The following is a 23,734-nucleotide window of genomic DNA, read 5'->3' on the forward strand; positions in this document are numbered from 1 at the left end:
AGAGCAGGGAAATCTGTGTGATGAGTTATACAGACGGCTTGAGAGTCAGCGGTGTCCTCTAACTCAGACAAATCCTGAAGAGTGTCTGTAACCAAGTTCCACTCGTGACAACAGTAACACTTAGCATCCACAGGCATTGAGTCACAGCTCAGACATTTACACCAATGAGTATTTCCGACTCTGTCTTGATGTCCAGTGTCCGTGGATGTCTCCTCTGTATTCCTTTCAGTCACCATCTGTAGCAGCTCCTCTTCTGTGTAGCTACTTCGGTTCATACAGGTATCCTTTTGGTTCCAAAGTGAATGAAACTTCATTGTCACTGTCATAGTCACTCATTTTGAATTTCCTATGCTGCCTCACGATCCTTAGAGTACAAACAAAAGAATTACGTTACTTGATCAAACTTAAACTCTTAAACTGTGGTATTACTTTTTGATTTTAGTTCTTGTAGGCAGAGAAAATAGCCTTTGAATTTGGTACCGTCTGTCCCTGTTAGCGTCTATTTCCTTGTCACCATCGATAAAAGTTTGTGTCTTACTGAGGGAGAGGAGACAACTTTCTACTGTATCTAATGTCCTTAGTGGTCACATAGAGCTCATACAACCCCACTTCAAAAAAACTGAACTATCCCTCTAAGTATAAAACAAGTCAATTAAGTCAGAGGATTTAGGGGAAGGTCACCCAGAGGAAAAATCTAGCTATTGTAAACGTCAAAACGAAGCCTTTTGGAGCATTTTGAGCATTTCACATTATAAATCTGAATCTAAGAAATAAACAAACTGAAGGTTTTCTATGAACTCAGTGGACTAAGAGGTATCTGTCATTAAGTACAAGAAGTTTTTTTTTTAATATTTGGATGTAACTTATGCAGTACTGTGTTTTATAACTCTGACCCACTATGTTAACACTGAAAGAGTAAACTAATGCATGCTTGTTGAGCTAATATACCATGTAAAAATTTTGTTGTCTAGTTTAAAGCTGTTTCATGCTCTGTCCGGTAAATGTGTTGTATCACCTGTTGTCAATCCTAACAGAGAGTGTCAGAATCGGCTATGTCAATGAATGTAGACTGTGCTGCTGAGACGTCATTGCATGTCATTACGAGAGATTTGTGTTTTGCAGTTTGGTAATGTGAAAAAAAAAGAAAAAAAGTTGTAGGAGACTTTACAGTTTGTATACAGATTCACAAAAATCTTAGTTTAGTTTAATCAGCTTTGTATTGATTTATTTTTGGACCAACATGCGACTGAAAGGGTTGAAATTTGTACTTGCATGTGTGCTCCCTTTTTTTTTTTTTTCCTACTCCCAGGATGTATTTCTAGGCGCATATGCGAGTGAAATGCTCGCACTAGACAGCCCATCTGTGTGTTTGTGTGTGTGTGTGTGTGTGTGTGTGTGTGTGTGTGTTGAATTGCTGTGTCTCTGAAAAGCTTGAACGATGAGCAGTGTTCAAGTTAAAAACATTTCCATTTAAAAACACAGATCAACATTTAAACTCTGAGTCATGGTGCAGCTCTGCCTCCTGCTGGTCAGAGTCACCTCTATGAAGGAAACTGTTCAATAAAAAAGCACACAGTGGTTTATTGAGGGAAAACTTGCTATACAAATAAAAATATGAAAATATTAAATCTTTTAGAGTAAACTTTTAGACAAACTTGAGTTTGATTCCAACTGACACAGTGACCTCACCTGGGCAGGTAACAACCCACCATGAGTGAGGGAGAATCAAGACCAGGCATCAGAAACAACATGACAGAGCAGACTGTTTTTGGTTCTGCATTTTGAGATTGAACTTAATCTTTTTTTTTTTTACTCCACGGAGTAGGAAGTATCCTTTGCACTTCATGAATAAAAACAGAGAACCAGAGTGTATTCAGGGAAACTACCCAGAGTGGTGTGCTGGGAGGAGATTGTTCTGTTTCCTGTGATTTCTCAGTCAGTAAGACTGACACTCCTTATCTTATTTCAGTGTGGATCTAACAAGAAAAGGACAAGGGCCCCAGACCAATCCAAAACAGCTCCCAAACCATTCCACAGATGTTAATTTACATTTACATTAATTAGTTCACATTTGTGCTGCTGAGTCATCCTCAGGGGGTTGAGTCTCTCAGTATGTCTGGTCATAATTTGTTCCAGCCAGAACTGTGACTCTGACACACAGAGCTGAGCTAAAGGTCAGGAGGTACCAGAATTCTGTCTGTGACATCATCTTCATAATTTCCTTAGCCATCCTTCTTTCTCCTCTCTTCCTTTTCTTCATCGTTTCTCCAGCTTTTTGAACTTAGCCTCTGTGAAGAGAAACAGACACAAAGCATCAGTCAGCAGGTGAATACCTGCTGTCCTCTCAGCTGCACTGAGGAAGGAAACACAGCACCACCTACTGGTGGTTGTAAAGTATTCAGAGGGGTTACAGGTGTCTGTAACTGGTGAGTGAACGGATTAGTACTTCTATAGCTCTTTGTTAGTCTCTCCGACCGCTCAAAGTGCTTCACACTTCTGATCTCGTTCACCCATCCACACCACATTCTATCATAACCATCAGTTTTATCTAACACATTCATACCTCGAGCGCTGCCTCCCTGGTGCTGACAATGTCACAGCCCCCCCAAGGCTGTAAACCGAGGGGAAACACTGCACTGACCAACAGTGGGAGTACTTTGGGGTTCAGTGTCAAGGACACTTTGGCATGTGAGTGCAGGAGCTGGGATTGAACTCTTGACCTTCCAATTGAGAGAACTCTACCAGTGAGCCACAGCCGTCTGTGTCAGAGAGAGACTCGTGCTGTGTACGGTATACTGTATACCGTCGGTCTGCTTCTTGATGGTATAAATCTTCAGAACACCAGTGTACACTGATGTTTTTGTTGAGTCTGAATGGAAGGACAGATGGAGAATTTGTATTTTAAGTGGTTTAGAGATGTATGCTTCATATGATAGGGAATGAATGATGGGGGGTACCTGTACAAATGTAATAAGTTTGTAAACATTATCATTCTGTGCATTCCATTTTTATTGTTATTATTATTATTATTATTAATATTGTTGTTGTTAAAAAGGCTTTCAATTCAATTCTATTGCAGTTTGATTCAATTCTCTTCAATGTTTTATGATTAAATGTTGAGTATGTCATATGTTTTTCTTTCTTTTTTTTTTACATTAGTAATGAAAGTTTAAGTGAAAAAAATGATAAATGTTAAAGTCAACAGATGAAAAATAAATAGTGAACAGTGATACCTTGAGACATCTTGAGACGGACATATTTCTAAGACATCCTGAGACATTTTGAGCCATCATCATAATCTTGAGACGTCTTAAGACAATGTCTATAGACACGTCTTACAGACATGTCATGACTAGGCTTGTCACAATACCAGAAATTTAGTAGTCGATACCAGTACCACTACCATTCTACGATACTCGATACTGCGGTAAGAAAAAAAAAATCCCCTGTAGTTTAACATACACTCCTTTATTTGAACAAAGTGAAAAACAAACAATATTATATTACTAAAAACTGTACATGTAGCCTTCAAGTATAAAACAGAGTCAAGTGCATGTAGCCTTCAAATATTGAACAATAAAATAAAACTGTACATGTATCCTTCAACTATTACACAAAATAACATGCCATGTTGACTTCAAGTGTAAAAATAAAAAATATTTCTGTGTAAATGAAATAATTTCTACTTTGTAGCTTGTAACTGGGGTTGAACTTTTTAAGCATTTTATGGAATCCACACTTTTCTACAGTGTACATAGGAACTTGATCCATGCATATGAATTCAGTAACTTCCCTATCCAATGTCCTTGCTTCACCTGAGTCATGTTCATATTTTTTGTGCTTCAGGAAAGCGTCTGTTATGGTTGGCTATGAATATTGATGCTGTCTTTGCCCCAGCCTGTCCATGTCACTGTCCTCCTCTGGCTTATACTGTGAAAAGAAGATTGAGATTCAGGTATAGCTTAATGACTGTATGAGAACAGCAGAGGCAATACTAACGCACACATGCGCACACGCACACGCACACGCACACACACACACACACACACACACACACACACACACACACACACACACACAATCACGTTCCTAACCTAAAAAAGTTACAATTCAGAACATTGGCTAAACAGCAATGCCAGCCCTCTCAAACAAAGACAAACATTATTTTGGGGTGGTTTAACAGTACATTAGACAATTCAGCTGCCAGACAACGTGCCATAACTATTGTGTGGGACAGACGAGGCTGGACATAACGCTAATGTTACTTTGCCAGGCAGCTCATTTACTAAGGGCTGGGCTCATCTCAGCATTGTAACATAATTAGATATGAGCAACAATGATAACACGTGAATTCAAATGCACTCACCTTGAATTCTCTGTACAAGTCTGGATGCTTGTCTTTTAAATGTTTCGCCAAGTTGGACATGTTGCTCCCTTCGTGGTGCTGTGGTGACGGCATTTGTTGCAGACAGGTTTTTCAACCAATCCGTCCTCGTCAGCCTCAAACCCAAAATACTTCCAGACGCAACTTCTGGCGTTTTTTTTTTTTAATTGATTGAGGGGCAGCTGTTGTTAACGTGCCAGGTGTGTGTGCCTCCGCAATGTCGTTGTTGTTCTTAGCAGGGTAGTCAGTCACGTGATCAGCACCGTGTGAGGGTTGCCAGATAATCTCTCATTTACAGCCAAAAAACAGCGCTACAGAAGTGGCCAGATCTGGCTCCTCTGTACCAAGGGTACTATGGGTATTCTAGAAAAGTCAGTATCGTCATATTTTCAGAATCGTAGTACCGACTTGGTACCGAAGTATCGGCTCTCGTGACAAGCCTGGTCTTGACTTAACCAAGACGACTCAACAAATGTGTCTTAAGACACATCTCAAAGGGCAACTCAGTTTTTTTGACACCTGGACCTTATTTATAGCTGTGTGAATGCTTATATACTCACTCAGACAAACATCGTGCAGCTCGGAGTCCTTCAGAAGTTATTTAGATCCAACCCATTTTAGCCACACTTAGCGGGGGCCACGGCAAGGGAGCTTCAGCGCGGGACATAATCTCTGCAAAATCGCTCGTTTCGGCTATATTTTTTCATCCATCGCCAGTGTTATCATAAAGTCAGCTCATCTAACGTCTTCAGACTACGACTTCGAGTTTGACGGTTGTCCTTACCGGTTTGAGCCTGAGTACACGGACGAGGAGCTCCATGAAAGAAGGATGCAGAGGGAGAGAGACGAAGAGCTGGCTCAAGAACAACAAACAGGAGCATGTCCACGACTCAATGTGAACTGGTGGTGCGCTTGTGGACAGTGTTCGCCTATGGCAACAGAAGAGGAGCGTGTTTCTGATAACCGTGGATAGCGATGGATGAAAAAATATAGCCGAAATTAGCGATTTTGCAGAGATTATGTCTAGCGCTGAAGCTCCCTTGCTGTGGCCCCCGCTAAGTGCGGCTAAAATCGGTTGGATCTAAATAACTTCTGAAGGACTCCGAGCTGCACGATGTTTGTCTGAGTGAGTATATGAGCATGCACACAGCTATACAGTTGTGTTCAAAATAATAGCAGTCCCACATCAATAGCAAGATAAATCTCTGTTTTTGTTAGATTTTCCAACTTCTACACTGCAAGTAAGTTTCTAGAAGGTTTAAGAAAGGTATAGAAAACCAGCAGACCCAACAGGCATGACGTGCATGCTGCTGATTCTGTGAAACTGAATCATCAACTGAAAGGGGTGTGTTCAAAAAAATAGCAGTGCTGAGTTCAATTAGTGAGGTAATTGATTGTGTGACAAAAACAGGTGTTAAACAGGTGGCCCTTATATAAAGATCAAGACAATCGACGCTGCTCATGCTGGCTGGGCATTTGTCCATGAAAAACAGAGTGAAATGGGTCGTTCAAGACACTGTTCAGAGCAAGAGCGTTCTTTGATAAAGAAGTTAATAAAAGAGGGGAAAACCTATAAAGAGGTTCAGAAAATGATAGGCTGTTCAGCTAAAATGATTTCAAATGCTTTAAAGTGGCAGCCAAAACCAGAACAGCGTGGACGGAAAAGAAAAACAACAATTCGAATGGATCGGAGAATAACCAAAATGGCAAAGGCTCAGCCGATGATCAGCTCCAGGAGGATCAAAGAAGATCTAAGGTTGCCTGTGAGTACTGTAACAATCAGACAACGCCTGTGTGAAGCCAAGCTTCCAGCAAGAAGCCCACGCAAAGTCCCATTGTTAAAAAAAAGACATGTCCTGAAGCGCTTACAATTTGCCAAAGGACACATTGACTGGCCTACCAAGAAATGGCGCAATATTTTGTGGACTGATGAGAGCAAGATTGTTCTTTTTGGGTCGAAGGGTCACAGACAGTTTGTCAGACGACCTGAAAACACAGAATTCAAACCACAGTACACAGTGAAGACAGTGAAGCATGGTGGTGCAAGCATCATGGTATGGGGATGTTTCTCGTACTATGGTGTTGGTCCTATTTATCGCATACCAGGGATCATGGATCAGTTTGAGTACATCAGAATACTGGAAGAAGTCATGCTGCTGTATGCTGAAGAGGAAATGCCCTTGAAATGGGTATTTCAACAAGACAATGACCCCAAACACACCAGCAAGCGAGCAAAATCATGGTTCCAGACAAACAAGATTCAAGTAATGGAGTGGCCAGCACAATCCCCTCAATCCCATCGAAAACTTGTGGGCTGACATAAAAAATGCTGTTCACGAGGCAAAACCAAGAAATGCAGAGCAATTGTGGAACGCAGTACAATTGTCCTGGGCTTCAATACCCGTTGACCGGTGCCAGAAGTTGGTAGACTCCATGCGCCACAGATGTGAAGCTGTGATCAGAAACCGTGGTTATGCAACTAAATATTAGTTTATGATTCTCAAGGAAAGTTGAATCATCAAGAATTTCTTTATTTATACATTACATTTTTGAGTTTGTAAATAAAGATGTCAACACTGCTATTTTTTTGTACATTGTATTTCTTGACTTTCTGTAAAATATTATCAAATTCAATCACTTTTTCAATTGTTTTTGCTTTAAAAAAGAATGTGCAGTGTCCCCAATACATTTGTTTGCATTGAAATAAAATTTATTTGAAGAATTTTGAGGTTTACTCACCTTTTTCAACGCACTGCTATTATTATGAACATAACTGTAAATAAGGTCCGGGTGTCAAAAAACCAGAGTTGCCCTTTAAGGCGTCTTGAGACACTTTGATGACTGGGTATGTTATTCCCTTCCATGTGATTGCATGCAGGCTTTTGAGCCCCTGTTGCTTTTAGCTCTGGTCATGCCGCCTGTGGGGTCCCCTATCTAGTTTTAGCTGTTCATCCTTAGTCTCTCTTCACTGTGGCATTTGACTCAAGGGTCTGAGTGTGCATTTATGTTCTACCCGGGCCCTGACCCTCACAACAGCCCTTACAGTCCCTCTGCAGAGGGAAAGACAAACAGCAGAAGAGGGGGGCTCTGAACATCTCCACAGGTGTAACATCAATATGATTTATTTCATTGTAGTTAAATAAAATTGAAGTAAGCCTTGAAAGGTCTATAATGGATAGTGATGGGCAGGAGGAGTGCAAACATACCACGTGTCTCACACGTCATAACCATCTTGCTATCACACTCTGCCTCTAAATTGGGCGGTCTATTTAAACCGGGAGTCCCCCATCCCTCTTTGCCAGTCAATGCCTTGGCTGCCCTGCGTTTGTAATGCTGCATGTTCTTTTGCCCCCACTACCACCCCAGCAACCACCTGCAGGCTCCAGGGGGGATTGTGTTCAGTATGTTTTGCTCATCACTCCTCAATTTCGCCATGCAAACTTATTGTGAGGGGTGGTGAGGCCGGAGCCTGGACGCCAAACATAAAATATATTTGCTGCTAAATAAACAATTCAAACATGAGTTGTCTGACTGAAATAGATTAAAGCCCTATAGAGGGATTATTTGTTTGTAGATGTGATTTGTGCACCTGTAAATCAAACTTGATAGACATTGCCTCTGTTGTATAGTACCGTTTCTAAAATCTGACCACAGAACAACCGTACATTTTTATGCTAACAGATTGAATTTAGAGGCCGTTTACACGACAACGATTTTAGGGGGAAACGCAAAAGTTTTGTTGCGTTTCAGCCTCGCGTTTACACGGAAACGGCGTTTCTGCCGACCTAAAATGCAAACTTTTGAAAACGGCCTCAGAGCGGGATTTTTCTGAAAGGCTTCCGACACCGTTGCCATGTAAACAGTAAGCCGGCTTTTTCAGTGGAAACGCTGCCGTCACACTCCACCTCGCGCATGCGCAAACAACAGGACAACAGTACCGTTGTTATGATCATCTCGAACTACCATGTCGTGCTTGTGCTGCTCAATCTACTGTATTTGTTGACTGTCTTTCAACAAAACCTGCATCTGTTGCTCCACTTTTTAACTTAGTATTCCCCTATACACCAGATGACTGGCTCAACCCTACTTCAGTGGAGATCTCCCTAAAGCGGCTTCTGGACAAGAAAGTTATAGCACCACCTACAGGCCAGGCATGCTTACTACAGCGTTTTCAGTCCATCAGCGTTTCCATGAAAACGCAGATTTTTTCACTGCGTTTAGCGTTTTCAGATGAAACGTTGTGTAAACAGGGCCTTAGTTTGTAAAAACCGCTAACTCGTCTGAATGAATGGACCTAAACGCTGCTCCTGCAGTCAAGATGCGTGCGCATCCTTATGGCGATGTAGACTGATAACCCCTCTGTTCCTGTGTGATTAATTTCCCATGTGAATTAACCATGTTTGTAATTTGCAGAGTAAAAATTCCAGGGCGAATCATTGACCATATTTTCAGACACACAAAGGTCCTTTAATTGTTCTAATCCAGTCTAAATCAGCATCTCAGTAACTTTAGGTGGTAATAATTTTTGAGATGGTCTGAGAGCTCGGCTATCTCTAACTCACTGAGGGAGTAAGGCTCACCTACAGTATCTCACAAAAGTGAGTACACCCCTCACATTTCTGCAGTAATTTAATTATATCTTTGCATGGGTCAACACTGGAGAAATGACACTCTGAAACAACGAAAAGTAGTCAATGTACAGCTTACATCACAGTGTAAATTTATTGCTCCCTCCAAAAAACTTAAGATACAACCATTAATGTCTCAATCACTGGCAACAAAAGTGAGTACACCCACAAGTGAGAAATACCCAAAGTGTCAATATATTGTTTGGCCACCATTGTTTTTCCAGCACTCTCTTGAACATGGAGTTCACCAGAGCTTCACAGGTTGCCACTAGAATCCTCTTCCACTCCTCCACGACGACATCCTGGAGCTGGCACATATTTGAGACCTTACACTCCTCCACCTTCTGTTTGAGGATGCCCCAGAGATGTTCAATAGGGTTTGGGTCTGGAGACATGCTTGGTCAGTTCGTCACCTTTACCTTCAGCCTCTTTAGCAAGGCAGTGGTCATCTTGGAGGTGTGTTTGGGGTCATTATCATGTTGGAATACTGCCCTGCAGCCCAGTTTCTGGAAGGAGGGGATCATGCTCTGCTTCAGTATGTCACAGTACATGTTGGCATTTATGGTTACTTCAATGAACTGTAGCTCCCCAATGCCAGTAGCACTCATGCAGCCCCAGACCATGACACTCCCACCACCATGCTTGACTGTAGGAAAGACACACTTGTCTTTGTACTCCTCACCTGGTTGCCACCACACAGGCTTGACGCCTGCTGACGCTTTGTCTTCAGCAAAGTGTTTGTGGGCTTTCTTGTGTGTTATCTTTAAAAGAAGCTTCCTTCTGGGACAACAGCCATGCAGACCAATTTGATGCAGTGTGCAGCGTATGGTCTGAGCACTAACAGGCTGACCCCCCACCCCTTCAACCTCTGCAGCAATGCCGGCAGCAATCATACGTCTACTTTCCAAACACAAACTCTGGATGTGTCGCCAAGCACGTGCACTCAGCTTCTTTGGTTGACCACGGCGAGGTCTGTTCTGAGTGGAGCCTGCTCTGTTAAACCATTGGATGGTCTTGGCCACTGTGCTGCAGCTCAGTTTCAGGGTGTTGGCAGTCTTCTTATAGCCTAGACCATCTTTATGTAGAGCAACATGTTTTTTTTTTTTTCAGATCTTCAGAGAGTTCTCCACCATGAGGTGCCATGTTGAACTTTCAGTGACCAATATGAGAGGGTGTGAAAGCTGAAATACCAAATTTAACAAGCCTGCTCCCTATTCCCACCTGAGACCTTGTGACACTAACGAGTTACGTGACACTGGGAAGGGAAAATGACTAACTGAGCTCAATTTGGGCATTTTCCCTTGTGGGTGAACTCACTTTTGTTGCCAGTGATTTAGACATTAATGGCTGTATCTTGAGTTTTTTTAAGGGAGCAATACATTTACACTGTTATGTAAGCTGCACATTGACTACTTTTCGTTGTTTCAAAGTGTCATTTCTCCAGTGTTGACCCATGCAAAGATATAATGAAATATCTGCAGAAATGTGAGGGGTGTACTCACTTTTGTGAGATACTATATTTAAAGGTATAATTGGTAGTTTGATTTAGATACACCTTTTTTTATGCTGGTTAAAATGAGCTATATGTCCTGATGGCAAGCAATACGTGATGTGTTCTTAAATAAGAGTGGAAAATATCCGCTATCTACAGCAGGAGTAAAACAGGGAAAACACCAACCAATCGCCATCCAGGGACACCTTGCTTGTAAACCAATCAAATCCCGTCGCCGTTCTGCCCACCTCCTGCGCGTACATTTCACTAGCGTGCACATGAATCAGTGCGTGTGGCCGAGCTGAGAAGGAAGGAGCAGCGCTGCAGAATGGCGGAGAAGCTACCTATACCTTGATTGCCCGTTGCCGCTCTTCCAGCTAAACAGAGCAAGAAAAGAAAGACGGAGGCTTTCTTTTCTTGCTCTGTTCCCTTGCCTCTAATTACTGCCCCTCTTGCTCGACCTCGGACCTGTCCCCTCTGACCCAATGAGGTACTTGGCTCTGGGCTGTAGTCCGGATCAGAGTCTAATAAACTTTCACCACAGGGGCTCTGACAAGCAAAAAAATAAATAAAACTGTGATATTTAGTAAGTCCTAGAGAAAATGTACATGTACTATTTGTATTATAGCTTTACTCCTGATATCATGTCACAGGTCAAAGTGGACGATTCTAGCATGACAGTTGCAACAGTTATTGTTTTTTAGCTTTACATTTTAACGTATTGGTGTTTCCTTACATCTAAATGAGACATAACTCTACGTAGTGCAAAGCATAAAATGATGAGCTGAGTCTGTTTTTCAGTCATTCACAATCATAGTTGCAAATCAGCGGCACCTATGCATGTGAGCAGGGGCATTGCTTTGAAGGAGCCCCAAGGGGAGGGGGAGGAGGGGCTAGGAGGAGTCCTGACGAGATGCTACATTCAAATTCATGCTAGTTTTTCTGGACTGCCAACCCTGCGTTTAACTAGTATAGTTAAGCTTCAAAGCTAACTTACAGAGAGAGCGTCTTACCTAGTTTCTTGGAATAAGCGTCCAGTTTGTAAGCAGCCTGCTCAAGTGATGACACCTGCTCTTCAATCTGATTGATCTGATCCAGATATGGCTGCAGACTGGCATCTATAGACAGACAGACAGACACAGGATTATTACGCCATGTCCACACGTACCCCGGTATTTTCAAAAACCAATATCACCCCCTCATTCATTTTCAAACACTTTCACCCACACACAGCACAGCAAATCTGCCGATAAGTGCAGTGTTTTCCAGAGGTAAAACTCGTGCTAGCCAATCAGAATGGGCCCCCGTCATTCACGTGACATTTAAGAGCTGAAAACTCTGTTTACAGGCATCCACGCGAAACCATGAAAGCAGAGTTTTCCAAAATCTTCACTTAGGCTGAAATTTTCAGAAAACATTGCTTTTAGTTATGTAGAGCTATGATTTCATGTGAGTGACAGGTGTAAATCTATAAAAATATATGCAGTTTCCCATATACCCAGCTCCGTGTGGACATGGCCTTAGTCCTACATTGGAGAGTCTACCAGGCTGCTGACTCACTGACTTGTGACATACAATTTTACAGTTTCATTTAGCTGACGCTTTTGTCCAAAGCCATGCACAACACAAGCAAGAATTTTGACAGAGAGAAAACCTTAGTGTTACAAAGTGCTACAAGTTATTTGGCTGCAGGCGCTGCCTGTAAGTAACAGATTTTATTTTCCCCCATGTAGAATAATGTGTCTGTAACTAACCACAACCAATGGCTGCAAAAATATAGTTTAACCCTTAACAGCATTCAATGAACAGTGCTTAATACAGACTAAGAGCTGGGTCTGAGACCTTCTGACTCATTCTACCCCTGAGGACAAAAGGGAGAAGAGTCAGCTTGAGGGCTTAAGTGTTCCCTGAACAGATGAGTCTTAAGACATCTCTTAAAAATATAAAGGGGCTCTATGGATTGTATGGAGTTATGTAATTCATCTCTGTAAATTTATCTTTGTGTCTGCCTGACAGTTTAAACAACGCATCCCAGTCTGAAAAACATCTGATCCAGCTTCAACTGTTAAAAGTAGCTGAGTGTGTGAGTTTATGTTGTGTGTGACTCACACTTGTTGTTGAGGTCCTGCAGGTTCCTGCTGATGTTGATGCTGATGTCCTTCATCTCCATGTACTTCAGACTGGTCAGTTTGTTCATGTTTTCAAGCAGACGGTAATCCTCACATGTACCTGAACAGGTGTGAGATAGGACACAAGATATTTGAGTTAAAAACAGAGAGACGGGGGAAAACACCAACATAAAAGAAGAGAGGAGAGGGGGAAGGAGGAGGAAGAGAATGATGAGGAAGATGAGAAATAAATAGTATGCCTATCAGTGAGGTGTCAGCCAGTGCATGGAGCAGGTGTAGCCGCTCTTTAAGGCAGACCCGCTGACCCTGACCTGTGAGCTCTCCCTGCAGAAACACGGCCATCTTTTCAAACATATCCGTGCAGAGCTCGTTGATGTCTGGGTCTGCAGGCTCCACAGCCTCCTCTGCTGTCTCCACACCTGCATCACCTGACATTAACCAACCAGAGAGCAGCCTGTCAGTGCGAATCAAACCGTAACACAAATACGCACAATGCACACTGATATGTTAGGACATGGAATACTATGTGTCATATTCCAAAAAGCTGCTGTGTTAGCATCAGCATTATAGGCCATTCCTTACTGTTTGTGTTGGTCTTTTTCGGGGCCACCGCTGGGCTACCCGACCCCTCAGCCGTTGTTCCTCCCTGACCAGCGGTGTCTCGAGCCGGGTTCGGAACCGCTGTATGAGCCGCTGGAGCTTTGGAGATGCTGTCCATTGCTGCTGCGTCGTCCCCCGTAGCAGCCATTTTGTTTTGACTCTTCTTTGTCACATGAGCTGACTGATGATCATATGACGTCCGCGCGCCACCACCCCCTGCGCACACACAGCCACGAGCCACGCCCTGCTCCGCTCGCATTTCACGCCACATTCGAAACATTTACCCTCTAGCCAGACTGCTAACTACCATCAGTTTTACACCATAAACAGTGATGCATATCGAAACACGGGTTGAAGTTATTGGTTTTGAAATGTACAATATGGTAGGTTCCCACGTTTGGTGACAGTAGTTTACCTGTTCAAACTTGAGCAATGAAAACCCCATTTCAAAGCCTTTTGGTTATCTATTAAAAAAAATGTTTCGGTCACCTGTCAGCGTGTATAGAGGCAGCAGTGCAGTCTATTAGAATATAATATAGGTGTATAAACGTTCTTTTAAGTAGTATGATAAAGGCGTGGTTTCCATTCGTCATTGCCTCTTGATCATTTCTGGTTTTTAATTTATTTTTAATGTAGCTATTGGAAAACAGGTCTATGTGTTTTCAGTATGTTTCAATTTCTGACAAAGCTTTTCCCTACCTACACTGACAGCAAATTTATATATATATATATATATATATATATATATATATATATATATATATATATATATATATATATATATATATATATATACGCGCGCCCCCGCTTTGAGCGTGCAGTTCTCGGGGTGCAGGCCTCTGCAGTACACCGGTGGGCGCTGTTGTGGGGGAAGCTGATCGTGACAGGCTAACAGCAACGGACTGTAAACATGGCGGCGTGCACAGCGACAGGGCTGAACCGTACACCCCGTTCCTGCTAGTATAAGAGCCGGAGGCACCCCGAACATGGAGACCGAGGAGGAGCAGCACATCACAACGCTCCTCTGTATGGGCTTTCCGGACCCAGACGTGATCCGAAAGGCGCTCCGGCTGGCCAAGAACGACATTAACGAGGCGGTGGCGCTCCTCACTAACGAGAGCCCCGGGCTCGGGTACGGATACGAGCCGATGGAGAGCGGGCCTGCCCCCAGTCTGAGCTCTGGTGGCGATGGGGAGAACAGCGGGCGGACCGGGACTGGAGGGTTCGATCCTCCGCCCGCTTATCATGATGTGGTGGACAGCGAGGTAAGAGCAGCCGCTTACATACGGAGAGGTCAGGGGGAAGAGTCCGGCTTTCTCTAACTGTGATAGAGTCAGGCTCGCCTATTTAACTAGCACAGTTTAGCTTCAAAGCTAACTTTAGCGAGCCCAACGTGCACAGCTGTCAAAGAAGCAGGCGAGACTCCCCAAGGTGAGGACATCACCACGTCACCTGCGCCGAGTGACACCAGACTCTTGAGATTACATAGAGACTTTGTTCTCTTAACACTGCGGGAGACCGGGATACTTACTCTTGTAGCCATCACTGTTAGCTCGTAGCTGGTGAGCTAACGCTGGTCAAGATTTTTAACGCGCCACTGCCTGCCCAAGTGGCACACCTCTGTGGAGGTTTGGAGCTTCAGTGATCGTGTGTTTACAGGCCGACCGGATTACCGCCATCAGCCTGCGTATAGAATTAGGAAAATATCTATCTGAAATGATTCCTAACCTCGATGGATCATCAAGTAGAAATCACTCTATCCTTCACTAAAATAACTACTTATTTGTGATACTTACTGGCCCTCTTGGTAGTGGGGTTGTTTATCGTTGAACTACTACTTTAATCAGAGATATGTTGAACAGGTGAGTGCAAGTGTGAGCACAGAGGTGTGTGCCCGATGTGCTGTCGCTAAGCCTGAAGACTGTTCAGATTCAATTAGCCTGTGGTTGCTTTAAGAGGCTAATGGCACGTTTAACCTGCTCAGATGAGTGGAGTCAAGCATATTGTGAACGCACAATCATACATACAAGACTCAGCCACAAGTTCAGTGTGAATTATTGTAGTGCATTATACTGTAATATTATTGTTTCTCTGAGAACACCTGTCATTGATTTATCTGTTGCTCCTGTCACTTCCTCCTACTGTGACGTTGGTGAACGTTTCGTTCAAATGAACGAATCACCTGGGTGAACGAACTAAACTAAACTACACTTAATCACCTTCTAAAAAGATTCGTTCAATATTTAACTTCATTTGCGCGCTCCTCTCTTCCGTCTTCTGTCACTCTCTCTGTACTATAAGAGTCGCCTAAGCCCGTCCTCCCTCTCCCTTTCATATCAGTGATAAATTTAGTGACTGAACCAATAGGTCGGAGTCAATTGGGAGCCTTGTGTTGTTTAAACCTGCCCCTATCATCTCCCTGTCTTGTCTCCAAGGAAGTAGTGAATATTTCATTGAACATGAGGTGTTGCAAAATTTATGTGCTATTAGGTGTTCCCTACAATTATAAAAGCCTTAAAGGGATAGTTCAGTTTTTTTGAAGTGGGGTTGTATGAGCGCTATGTGACCACTAAGGACATTAGATACAGTAGAAAGGTGTCTCCTCTCCCTCAGTAAGACACAAACTGTAATCATGGTGACGAGGAAATAGATGCTAACAGAGACAGATGGTACCAAATTCAAAGGCTATTTTCTCTGCCTACAAGAACTAAAATCAAAAGGTAATACCACAGTTTAATAGTGCGCTACATAAAATATTTTTTAAGTGCATTAAGTCTTTGGAAATATAAACATTTATCTGGACCTAACTAAGTGGTCATGTGTCCTTCTGCGTAGCGCTAGTGCACTCTGTCCCCCCTCCTCCTTTCAGCTGTAGGGAATGTAAACAAGCTATGCTTCGAGCGCCGGTTGTAGCCTCGTGTAAGTTTGATCAAGTATTGTAATTCTTTTGTTTGTACTCTAAGGATTGTGAGGCAGCGTAGGAAATTCAAAATGAGTGACTATGACAGTGACGATGAAGTTCCATTTCCTTTGGAACCAAAAGGATGCCTGTATGAACCGGAGTAGAAGAGAGAAGAGGAGCTGCTACAGATGGAGACTGAAAGGAATACAGAGGAGACATCCACACAGAAACAAAACCAAAAACTCACTCACTCACAATATTTTGAACAATTTACTGAACAACATTTCAACAACAGGTTATTTAGACTATTTCCCCTATCTGTGATCCGTTATCAGGCTACTGAGACTGTAGCCTACCTTTATTCTCTCACCTAAGTTAATGAGGTGTGTGTTTGAAGCTGACGAGAGAAAAGAGAGCAAGAGGATGTGAGTAGGCGGAGCAAAGTGGAAACCCTTGTTTTAACATCTTAAAAAAATTTTTTGGGGGGGATAAAGGGTCAGATTACGATTCTTCTTCTCTCTGCTCCCTTATTTGGATCTGGGAGTGTTGTGTTTTCATTCTGTTTTTTTTTTCTACAGTGACTGCTGAAAATAGTCTAAATAAATAAAGATTCCTAAATTTGCTGCGGCCCACTTCATCACAAAATGTAGCCTAAATCAATGCAAGGTCATTTTCTGACTGATATTTCCCGATATTGCATGGCTATGAGAGAAATTCGGCTTCTTCCATGCTCTCTTCGTCTGTTGTGTTCACCGTCTTATACTGACTTCACTCTACAAAATCCTAGAGTGCACATGGCTACTTAATATGCACATGCTCATTTGCATTGACCATATATGGTTATGTTCGGGGTGCTGAAGGCGGGAAAGGAGGCATGCCCACATCACCACATTCACACTTTTCTGAGCGTGTGCGATTTATCACAGAGAATAGCGTGCAGCCGAGTGTATGCAGAGTTTGATAGATCTTAAAAGAGTGTTGGTAGTATGCACGTTTTGCCTTTTCGTCGTAAGTGAAACTTAAGAGGACTTTTTACACGCTGTAATAAATTTAGAATATGAAAGAATAAGCCGTGTCAGCTCGTTGGCATGGTGACAGATGATTGTACTGTGTGCCTGCACTGACTCTGAATGCGCGGTGATAATGAAACAGTGTGGCCGCTCTCGTCACTGAAACTCCGGAACATGCACAGTGCAGCCGTTCCTCTTCCCAAGAAGGGGGGCAGACAGCGCAGTGAGATACTGTGTCAATGGCCGCAGATAGCAAGGGCGCTATTGCCCAAAAAAGAAGTTGCACGTACCTCAGAGTCAGACGTCCAGCCCCAGTGTCGCTGGAATCTGGTTTGCGCCAAATGTATTAAGAGCCACGTGTATGAGCGTGACCAGTGCGCGCGCACTCTTGTTCTCGCTTGTTTACGTGCGGTAGGAAAGTACAGCTGTGTAATAGTCTGACAGAGTAACAGATCATAATTTTTTCTCCATATGAGACTGTGGCGGGCCGCCACAGTCTCATTAATTAATGGGAAACACTGCTGTATATCGGACAGCGAGCATGGCAAACAACCGTAAGAAACGGCAGAAACAGCTCCCTGCCTTCTCTGTAAAGATGTGACACTCACTCCCCTGCCCGCTGCCTCTGCCCCGGCTGTAAAACGAGGGGAAACACCCATGCTTTTAATTGCTGCTTTCAAGTTACAAACGGCTATACCGCTGTTGGTCAGCAACAACACTTAGGTTGACTGTGACATTTGAACCCCTAAATACCTGTAGTCCTCAACAATGTCCACACTGACTCCCTGGCAAAATTTGAATCAAAGCGCGTCAGTTTCGACAGCCCTAGTTATTTCATTTAATTATTATTTTGCAGTTTTAGGGTTAGGGTAAAACTGTTTTATTTTACCATACAGCACACATACATTTTTGAACATGATGTGTTTCAGTATGTGAACATGTTCAGGTACATTAGCACAAGGGTCCTCAGGAAGCAGCTCTGCAACCACACAGGTTTCCTTTTCACCTATAAAATCATTCTGTAGGCTGTAGTACTGGCAGGCCAGTTTTGGCCCACAGATCTCATGTTTGACACCCAGCTCTCAAGGAAGCTCCTGGATTCAGCCCTCTGAAGGCAGCCAAATACTGTGATGGTTAAATCCTTATTCCTGTTGGTATTGAGTGACCATATTATCTAGGAGTGCATGATAACTATCGAACCGATAGTTATCGAGCTGATAACAGGAAATTGTCATTAGGGTCATTCCTATTGGTCCGATATTGCGGCGGTTAGCCCCAATAACGTGTATCTTTGTCAGCGCAGCAGTGCCCCGCTCCCACTGTAAGACATGAACGGCCTGCAGAGAGTGATGCGTTCATGTGGGGTCGGCATATAAAACAATGCTTCCTGACTGGGAAAAATTAAGAGTTCCCCCTCATGTCGGAAAGACTCGCCAACTAGGCCATATTGTGGTAGTTGCAGACTTGAATTGGCATCCACAGTATTTTTTTCACATGTTACACATAAAAAATACAAATATAAACTCAAAAAGACGGAAAGAAGGACTAGCAAAAGTGGGAACCGTGATTTTCTGTCACACCCTAAATGCGTCACACAGCACAGCATGATGACACTTCTAAACAGAAAACGTGGAGTCGACTGTGTGGGACTTCTTCAAAGTTTCTGAAGAAGACAGTTATTCCAGGAAAGTTCCATAAGGAGGAAAAGGGAGCAGCTTCAATACTTAAAACCTAATCAGTCACCTGAAACAAAACTGTCACTTCTGCAGAGTTTTGAAAGCATAAGGACACCCGGGATGCTAAAGACGCTAATAATGTAAAGCCAACCGCAACGAAGCCACTGGGACTTTCACACTTTTAAAAAATCCAAGAAATATGCTGGACATGACCCACGGGCTAAGGTAATTTAAGAACTGTTAGGAATACAGGAGCCACGGTTACATGGGGAGTTTTTCATCTTTCCGTATGGAATCTTTTCAAATGACTTTTCCAAAAACAATAGTATACATGGAAAGAAATATTCCAATCTCTGGTCTACATGCCCTGCTGTAATCAAACAGAAGAGTCAATGGGGCATGCGCAGAAAAACGTAAACATCTTGAGATTTATCAAAGCTGGAGGGCGACAGTTTGTTTATCATGTTGTTGCAATACTCTGTATTGCGAGTTTGTCGTCTGTCCAGTCTTGAAATTATGTTCATTTCTTTCAAAGTTTGGATCAAAAACAAAGTTTCCGCAGCAGTCCATTGCTGACGGCTCGCCGCCATTTTTAAAGTTGAGGAATGTCTTTAGTTGCGTCTTATGTCATATCTGAGCATGCGCTGAAAGAACGCACCCTGACCACTTTCCGTTTGAGTGGATACATGAAACCTCAATCGGTTTGGGGAAAGGAATATATCACCCCTGTGAAACTGATTAAATGTCCATTCGGATTGGCGCTTTTCTTTCGGAATGAGGTGTATACAAAGTTTAAATTCTTTCCATTTGAGCAAATAAACCGAATGCAAGCGGAATATTTGGGTCCATGTAAACGTGGCTAGTGTTAGGTCAGAACATGTGCCATCTTCATAAGTAGTAAAGCTTGAAGCTTATCCTCTCCTTCTCTCTTTCTCTGTTTCCATTTCTCCTTTTCACAAAATAAAAGCGATATTTCTGAAGTTTCCATAAAGTAAAATTGCGCCTTGCCGGTGTTTCCATTACGACTAGAATCACGCACAACTTGAGTAAAGTGAGGAATAACGTCTGTCCAGACACTACACTGATGATGATGATGATCCATGAACATTACTGTTTTTTTCACTTAACTGTGATCATGCTAACTCAAAGTAGGCATGAACAAAACACTGAATGAAAATCATCATCTCCAGCTCACATACTCTCGCACTGAGTGAGATCTTACTTCCACACACCTCCGCCCAGATGTTTTTTTTTTTTTTTGTCCGTCAGTATGAAGGCATCGTGACGGCTGTGAGTGCACTGAACACAGAACTAACAGCAGAGCTGTTACAGTATGAACGCCAGAGTCCGTTGTGACACGTACGTGGAGGTGAGGGAGATGCATTGTTATGGTAATGTGACATGTTTTTGCAATAAAGGTGTTTCCATTGCATATTTTGTGATAAACTTCTCTGAAAAATCACCTCATGAGAGCATAAAAACTTTTTCCAAATTTCTTCCAAATTTGAGAGGTTTTGGTGAAATTTTGGTTTCTCCATTGTCAATTCTTTACGATGCTTAAAGTTGCAGAAAAAAATAAGTGAACCTCATTCACTGTAGTGAAAAGATATTCATTTGAATTGAACCAGAAGCCGTAGTCCTTTAGATAGATAGATAGATCGATAGATAGATAGATAGATAGATAGATAGATAGATAGATAGATAGATAGATAGATAGATAGATAGATAGATAAAACCAAACATGCTTCCCCTAGGATCAATACTTAGGAAGCATGGTATTGCTTTCCACTGTTATGCGGATGACGGTATTGCATTGGTATTGGTATCGGCCTGTAGGAGCTGAAAGTTATTGGTTATCGGTATCGGTTCAAGAAAAAAAGTGATGGGCGATGTGGACTGAGGCTGAAACAGCTTATTGTGAGGTTTGGTTGGGTTGTTTTTGGTCTGGTTTTAAGCGATAGTCAGGGTCAGTTCTATGTTAACACAGTATTTGATTGTGGTTTCTAGCATGCTGCTGTTGGGTTCTAAAGAAGTCTTAAACCTGTCCAGTTTGTTTGTCTTTGTGAAATTATTTCTGTTTTGGAGTCGTGTAGGTGAAGTATTAAGTTTATGATCTAACATCCTAAACAAGAGCTGCTTGGTCTCTGTGTTCAGTGAGCTCAGGAGAAGTTTGACAGCAGGATATGGATCCACATAGCCAGTGTTTACTGGTGTTAATGCAGAACAGAGGAGTGTATGGATGTGGATCACCGGTGCAGAATAAGGTGGGCTTTAGACGAGTACGAATTTCTACGACTCCGGTAAAATAAACTATCGATCCGGTGATATTGACACACGGAGACGCGTATTTGTCCATGACTCCGCATCTTTTTTGAAAACGGGTCTGCAGGTGGATACCTGTGTATTCGTCTTCATGCCGTATTTGGTATAAACAGATAAGTCCGGAAAAGACGGTGACCTCATAGCACCCCTCCTACTCCCCGCCCCCCAACCCACATTGTCACACAACAACAACAATGGCGGCAGGTTTCTGATTCTGATATTGTTCCAGCAGCTACAAATATTGCTTCGACTATTATATCAACATTTTCCCAGAGAGCATGAACAGCACCAGCTACGGCAGCAAGTGCTCATGCAGAGATGCAGCATGTTACGCGTGAATGAGCACTTGTTGATGTGGAATCCGCCTCGGAGCAGAACCAAACGGGTAACCCGATGACATGTACAATACGATGTGTAAACAGCGATACATGTTTTGATGCTGACGCCAAGACGATACAGGGCCGTCCTCGTGTGAGGAGGGCCTAAGTCCGTCCTTATTGCAAAAGACTGCTTGATTCCAGCTCAGACCACTATTGACTAGTATAGGTCTTTCTTTATTCTACCCTCTTTCTCTTTATCTGTTAAGCATTCATTATCAGACACAGACTGACCTTCTCTTCAGGTTAAGGGGAGCTCCCTCTACCTTGAAAGCGGCTGTGGCTCAGTGGTAGAGTTGTCGCCTCTCAATTGAAAGGTTGGGGGTACAATCCCACCCCCTGCAGTCACAAGCCGAGGTGTCCTTGAGCAAGATTCTGAACCCTGACTTACTCCCACTGTTGGTCAGTGGTGTGTGAATGTATTAGTTAATATTGATGGTTTCCACTGTGTGTGGATGGGTAACTGCTGGCAGTGTAAACCTGTTTGAGTGGTCCGGGAGACTAGAAAAGCGCTTTATATAAGTACTGGTCCACTAACCATTTACCTTAGTTTAATGTCCCCTGAGCAGCATAAGGAAAAAAGCAGGTTATAGAGGACACAGTTCGTGATGAGAGCTCCCATTCTGCTCTTAGAGGACTCTCTGTCTGACTGGATCTCTGCACAGGCTGTTGAGATCATCTCAGAGGAACAGAGACAGGAGCTGTGGATAATAATCCCACCCAGGACTGCAACAACGAATCGACAAAATCGATAAAAATCGATTAGTAAAAGTGTTGACAACGTTTTTCTTTAATCGATGCACTGTGCTGCATACTGTATTAGTTTCTCTGCAGTTTATTTGTCTTTTTCCTTTCTGTCGGATTATTTAGTGGTTGGCCACTAGCTGAAGGTGCATTACTGCCACCTACTTGACTGGAGTGTTGATTACCTGGGCTGTGGCGCTGTATGCATCACATGTAAACAGATCTGCGTGGCGGAGGAGAAGCCAAGCCAGCAGGTGAGGGAAACAAGTAAACGTGCAAATAATGGCAGAGCCAGAGAAGCCGTTCTTTAAAAAAATTCCAGAGTTTAGGAGTATTTCACACTGAGTAACAGGACACAGCATGTCAATTGCAACGTTTGCAAAAATGACCTTGCGTGGCACGGCAGTACGACTGCACTGATCCTGCACTTAAAATGCAAACATGTTGGGCTCATCAATGACTAGCCGGGGAGCTTAACAGTGAGGCGAGTGGCTACAAAATCCCTCATACATTCCTTTATATGTTGTGAAATGCATGCTATGTCTTTTTGTATAATCATTTTATTAAATCCTCACCCGGTTTGAAAACCACAAGGAGTTCATAAAACTGATGTTAGCATTAGTGTTAGCTGCTACAGATAGTGGTAGGGCAGAGGGGGTTGGACTGTTTGACCTGCAGGTGAAAAGTTTGAGGACACATTTTTATTTTTTTGCTTTTTTGGCCCACTAAGTTCTTAATCTGACGTCATAACAATATAGTTTCTATTATTTTGCCCATACTGTTGATTCTTTAAGGGACAGTACATGCATGTCATTTGTTATGCTGTATAAATGTAGCATCTGGTCAGCTTAAACTATGTTCAAATATGTTGTTTCTTTGTATATGAAATGAAATGATATGAAATGAAAAATACTTTATTTATCCCAAAGGGAAATTCAGGATTACAGTAGTTCAGCTTGTGTTCAATAATAATAATAATAACAATAACAACTATAATAATAACAATAATTAATTCTGGACTTTGTTTATGAGGCTGATTGCTGCTGGCAGGAATGATCTTCTGTACCTCTCAGTCTTACATCGGACCTGAAGAAGCCTCTCACTGAACACACTCTTCTGTCTCATCACCGTGTTGTGGAGAGGGTGTGAAGAGTCCTCCATTATCTTCATCAGCTTGTGCACTATTCTTTTTTGGGCGATCAGCTCCAGCGGCTCCAGAGTTACTCCAAGCACAGAAGCAGCTTTCTTGATCAGTTTGTTGATTCTCTTGAAGTCTCTGGTTCTGATGCTGCTGCCCCAGCAGATTGCTGCAAAGCTGATTGCACTTTCAACAACAGACTTATAGAAGATGTGCAGCATTTTGGTATAGACCAAAGAGCTCAGCTTCCTTAAGAAATAGAGTCTGCTCAGACCTTTCTTGTAGATGTACTCAGAGTTGCATTTCCACTAGGGGTGTAAATAACCAGTTTA

General features: G+C 42.7%; 2 protein-coding genes across 3 annotated transcripts in view; one reads left to right on the plus strand and one right to left on the minus strand.

Annotated features, from left to right (window-relative positions):
* Window positions 1-1,554: 1,554 nt before the first annotated feature.
* bloc1s2 (biogenesis of lysosomal organelles complex-1, subunit 2) lies at window positions 1,555-13,660 on the minus strand. The gene is made up of 5 exons (XM_074668674.1): window positions 13,216-13,660; window positions 12,945-13,061; window positions 12,614-12,733; window positions 11,518-11,622; window positions 1,555-2,288 (listed from the first exon to the last, which is right to left on the minus strand). The coding sequence occupies exons 1-5, from the start codon at window positions 13,511-13,513 to the stop codon at window positions 2,257-2,259; spliced, it is 672 nt and encodes a 223-aa protein (XP_074524775.1). The 5' UTR covers window positions 13,514-13,660; the 3' UTR covers window positions 1,555-2,256.
* Window positions 13,661-14,064: 404 nt separating this feature from the next.
* The window catches only part of usp24 (ubiquitin specific peptidase 24), a 117,074-nt gene continuing 107,404 nt past the window's right edge, over window positions 14,065-23,734 (plus strand). For both annotated transcript variants that reach the window (XM_074667358.1, XM_074667359.1), the window contains exon 1: window positions 14,065-14,498. In XM_074667358.1, coding sequence (XP_074523459.1) covers window positions 14,220-14,498 — 279 coding nt within the window. In that variant the 5' untranslated portion in view covers window positions 14,065-14,219. The remainder of the gene's footprint in view (window positions 14,499-23,734) is intronic.

This window comes from Halichoeres trimaculatus, unplaced genomic scaffold, assembly GCF_033239565.1.
Source record: "Halichoeres trimaculatus isolate MK-OKI-2021-1 unplaced genomic scaffold, fHalTri1.1 fHalTri1_scaffold_4, whole genome shotgun sequence".
Classification (NCBI taxonomy): domain Eukaryota; kingdom Metazoa; phylum Chordata; class Actinopteri; order Labriformes; family Labridae; genus Halichoeres; species Halichoeres trimaculatus.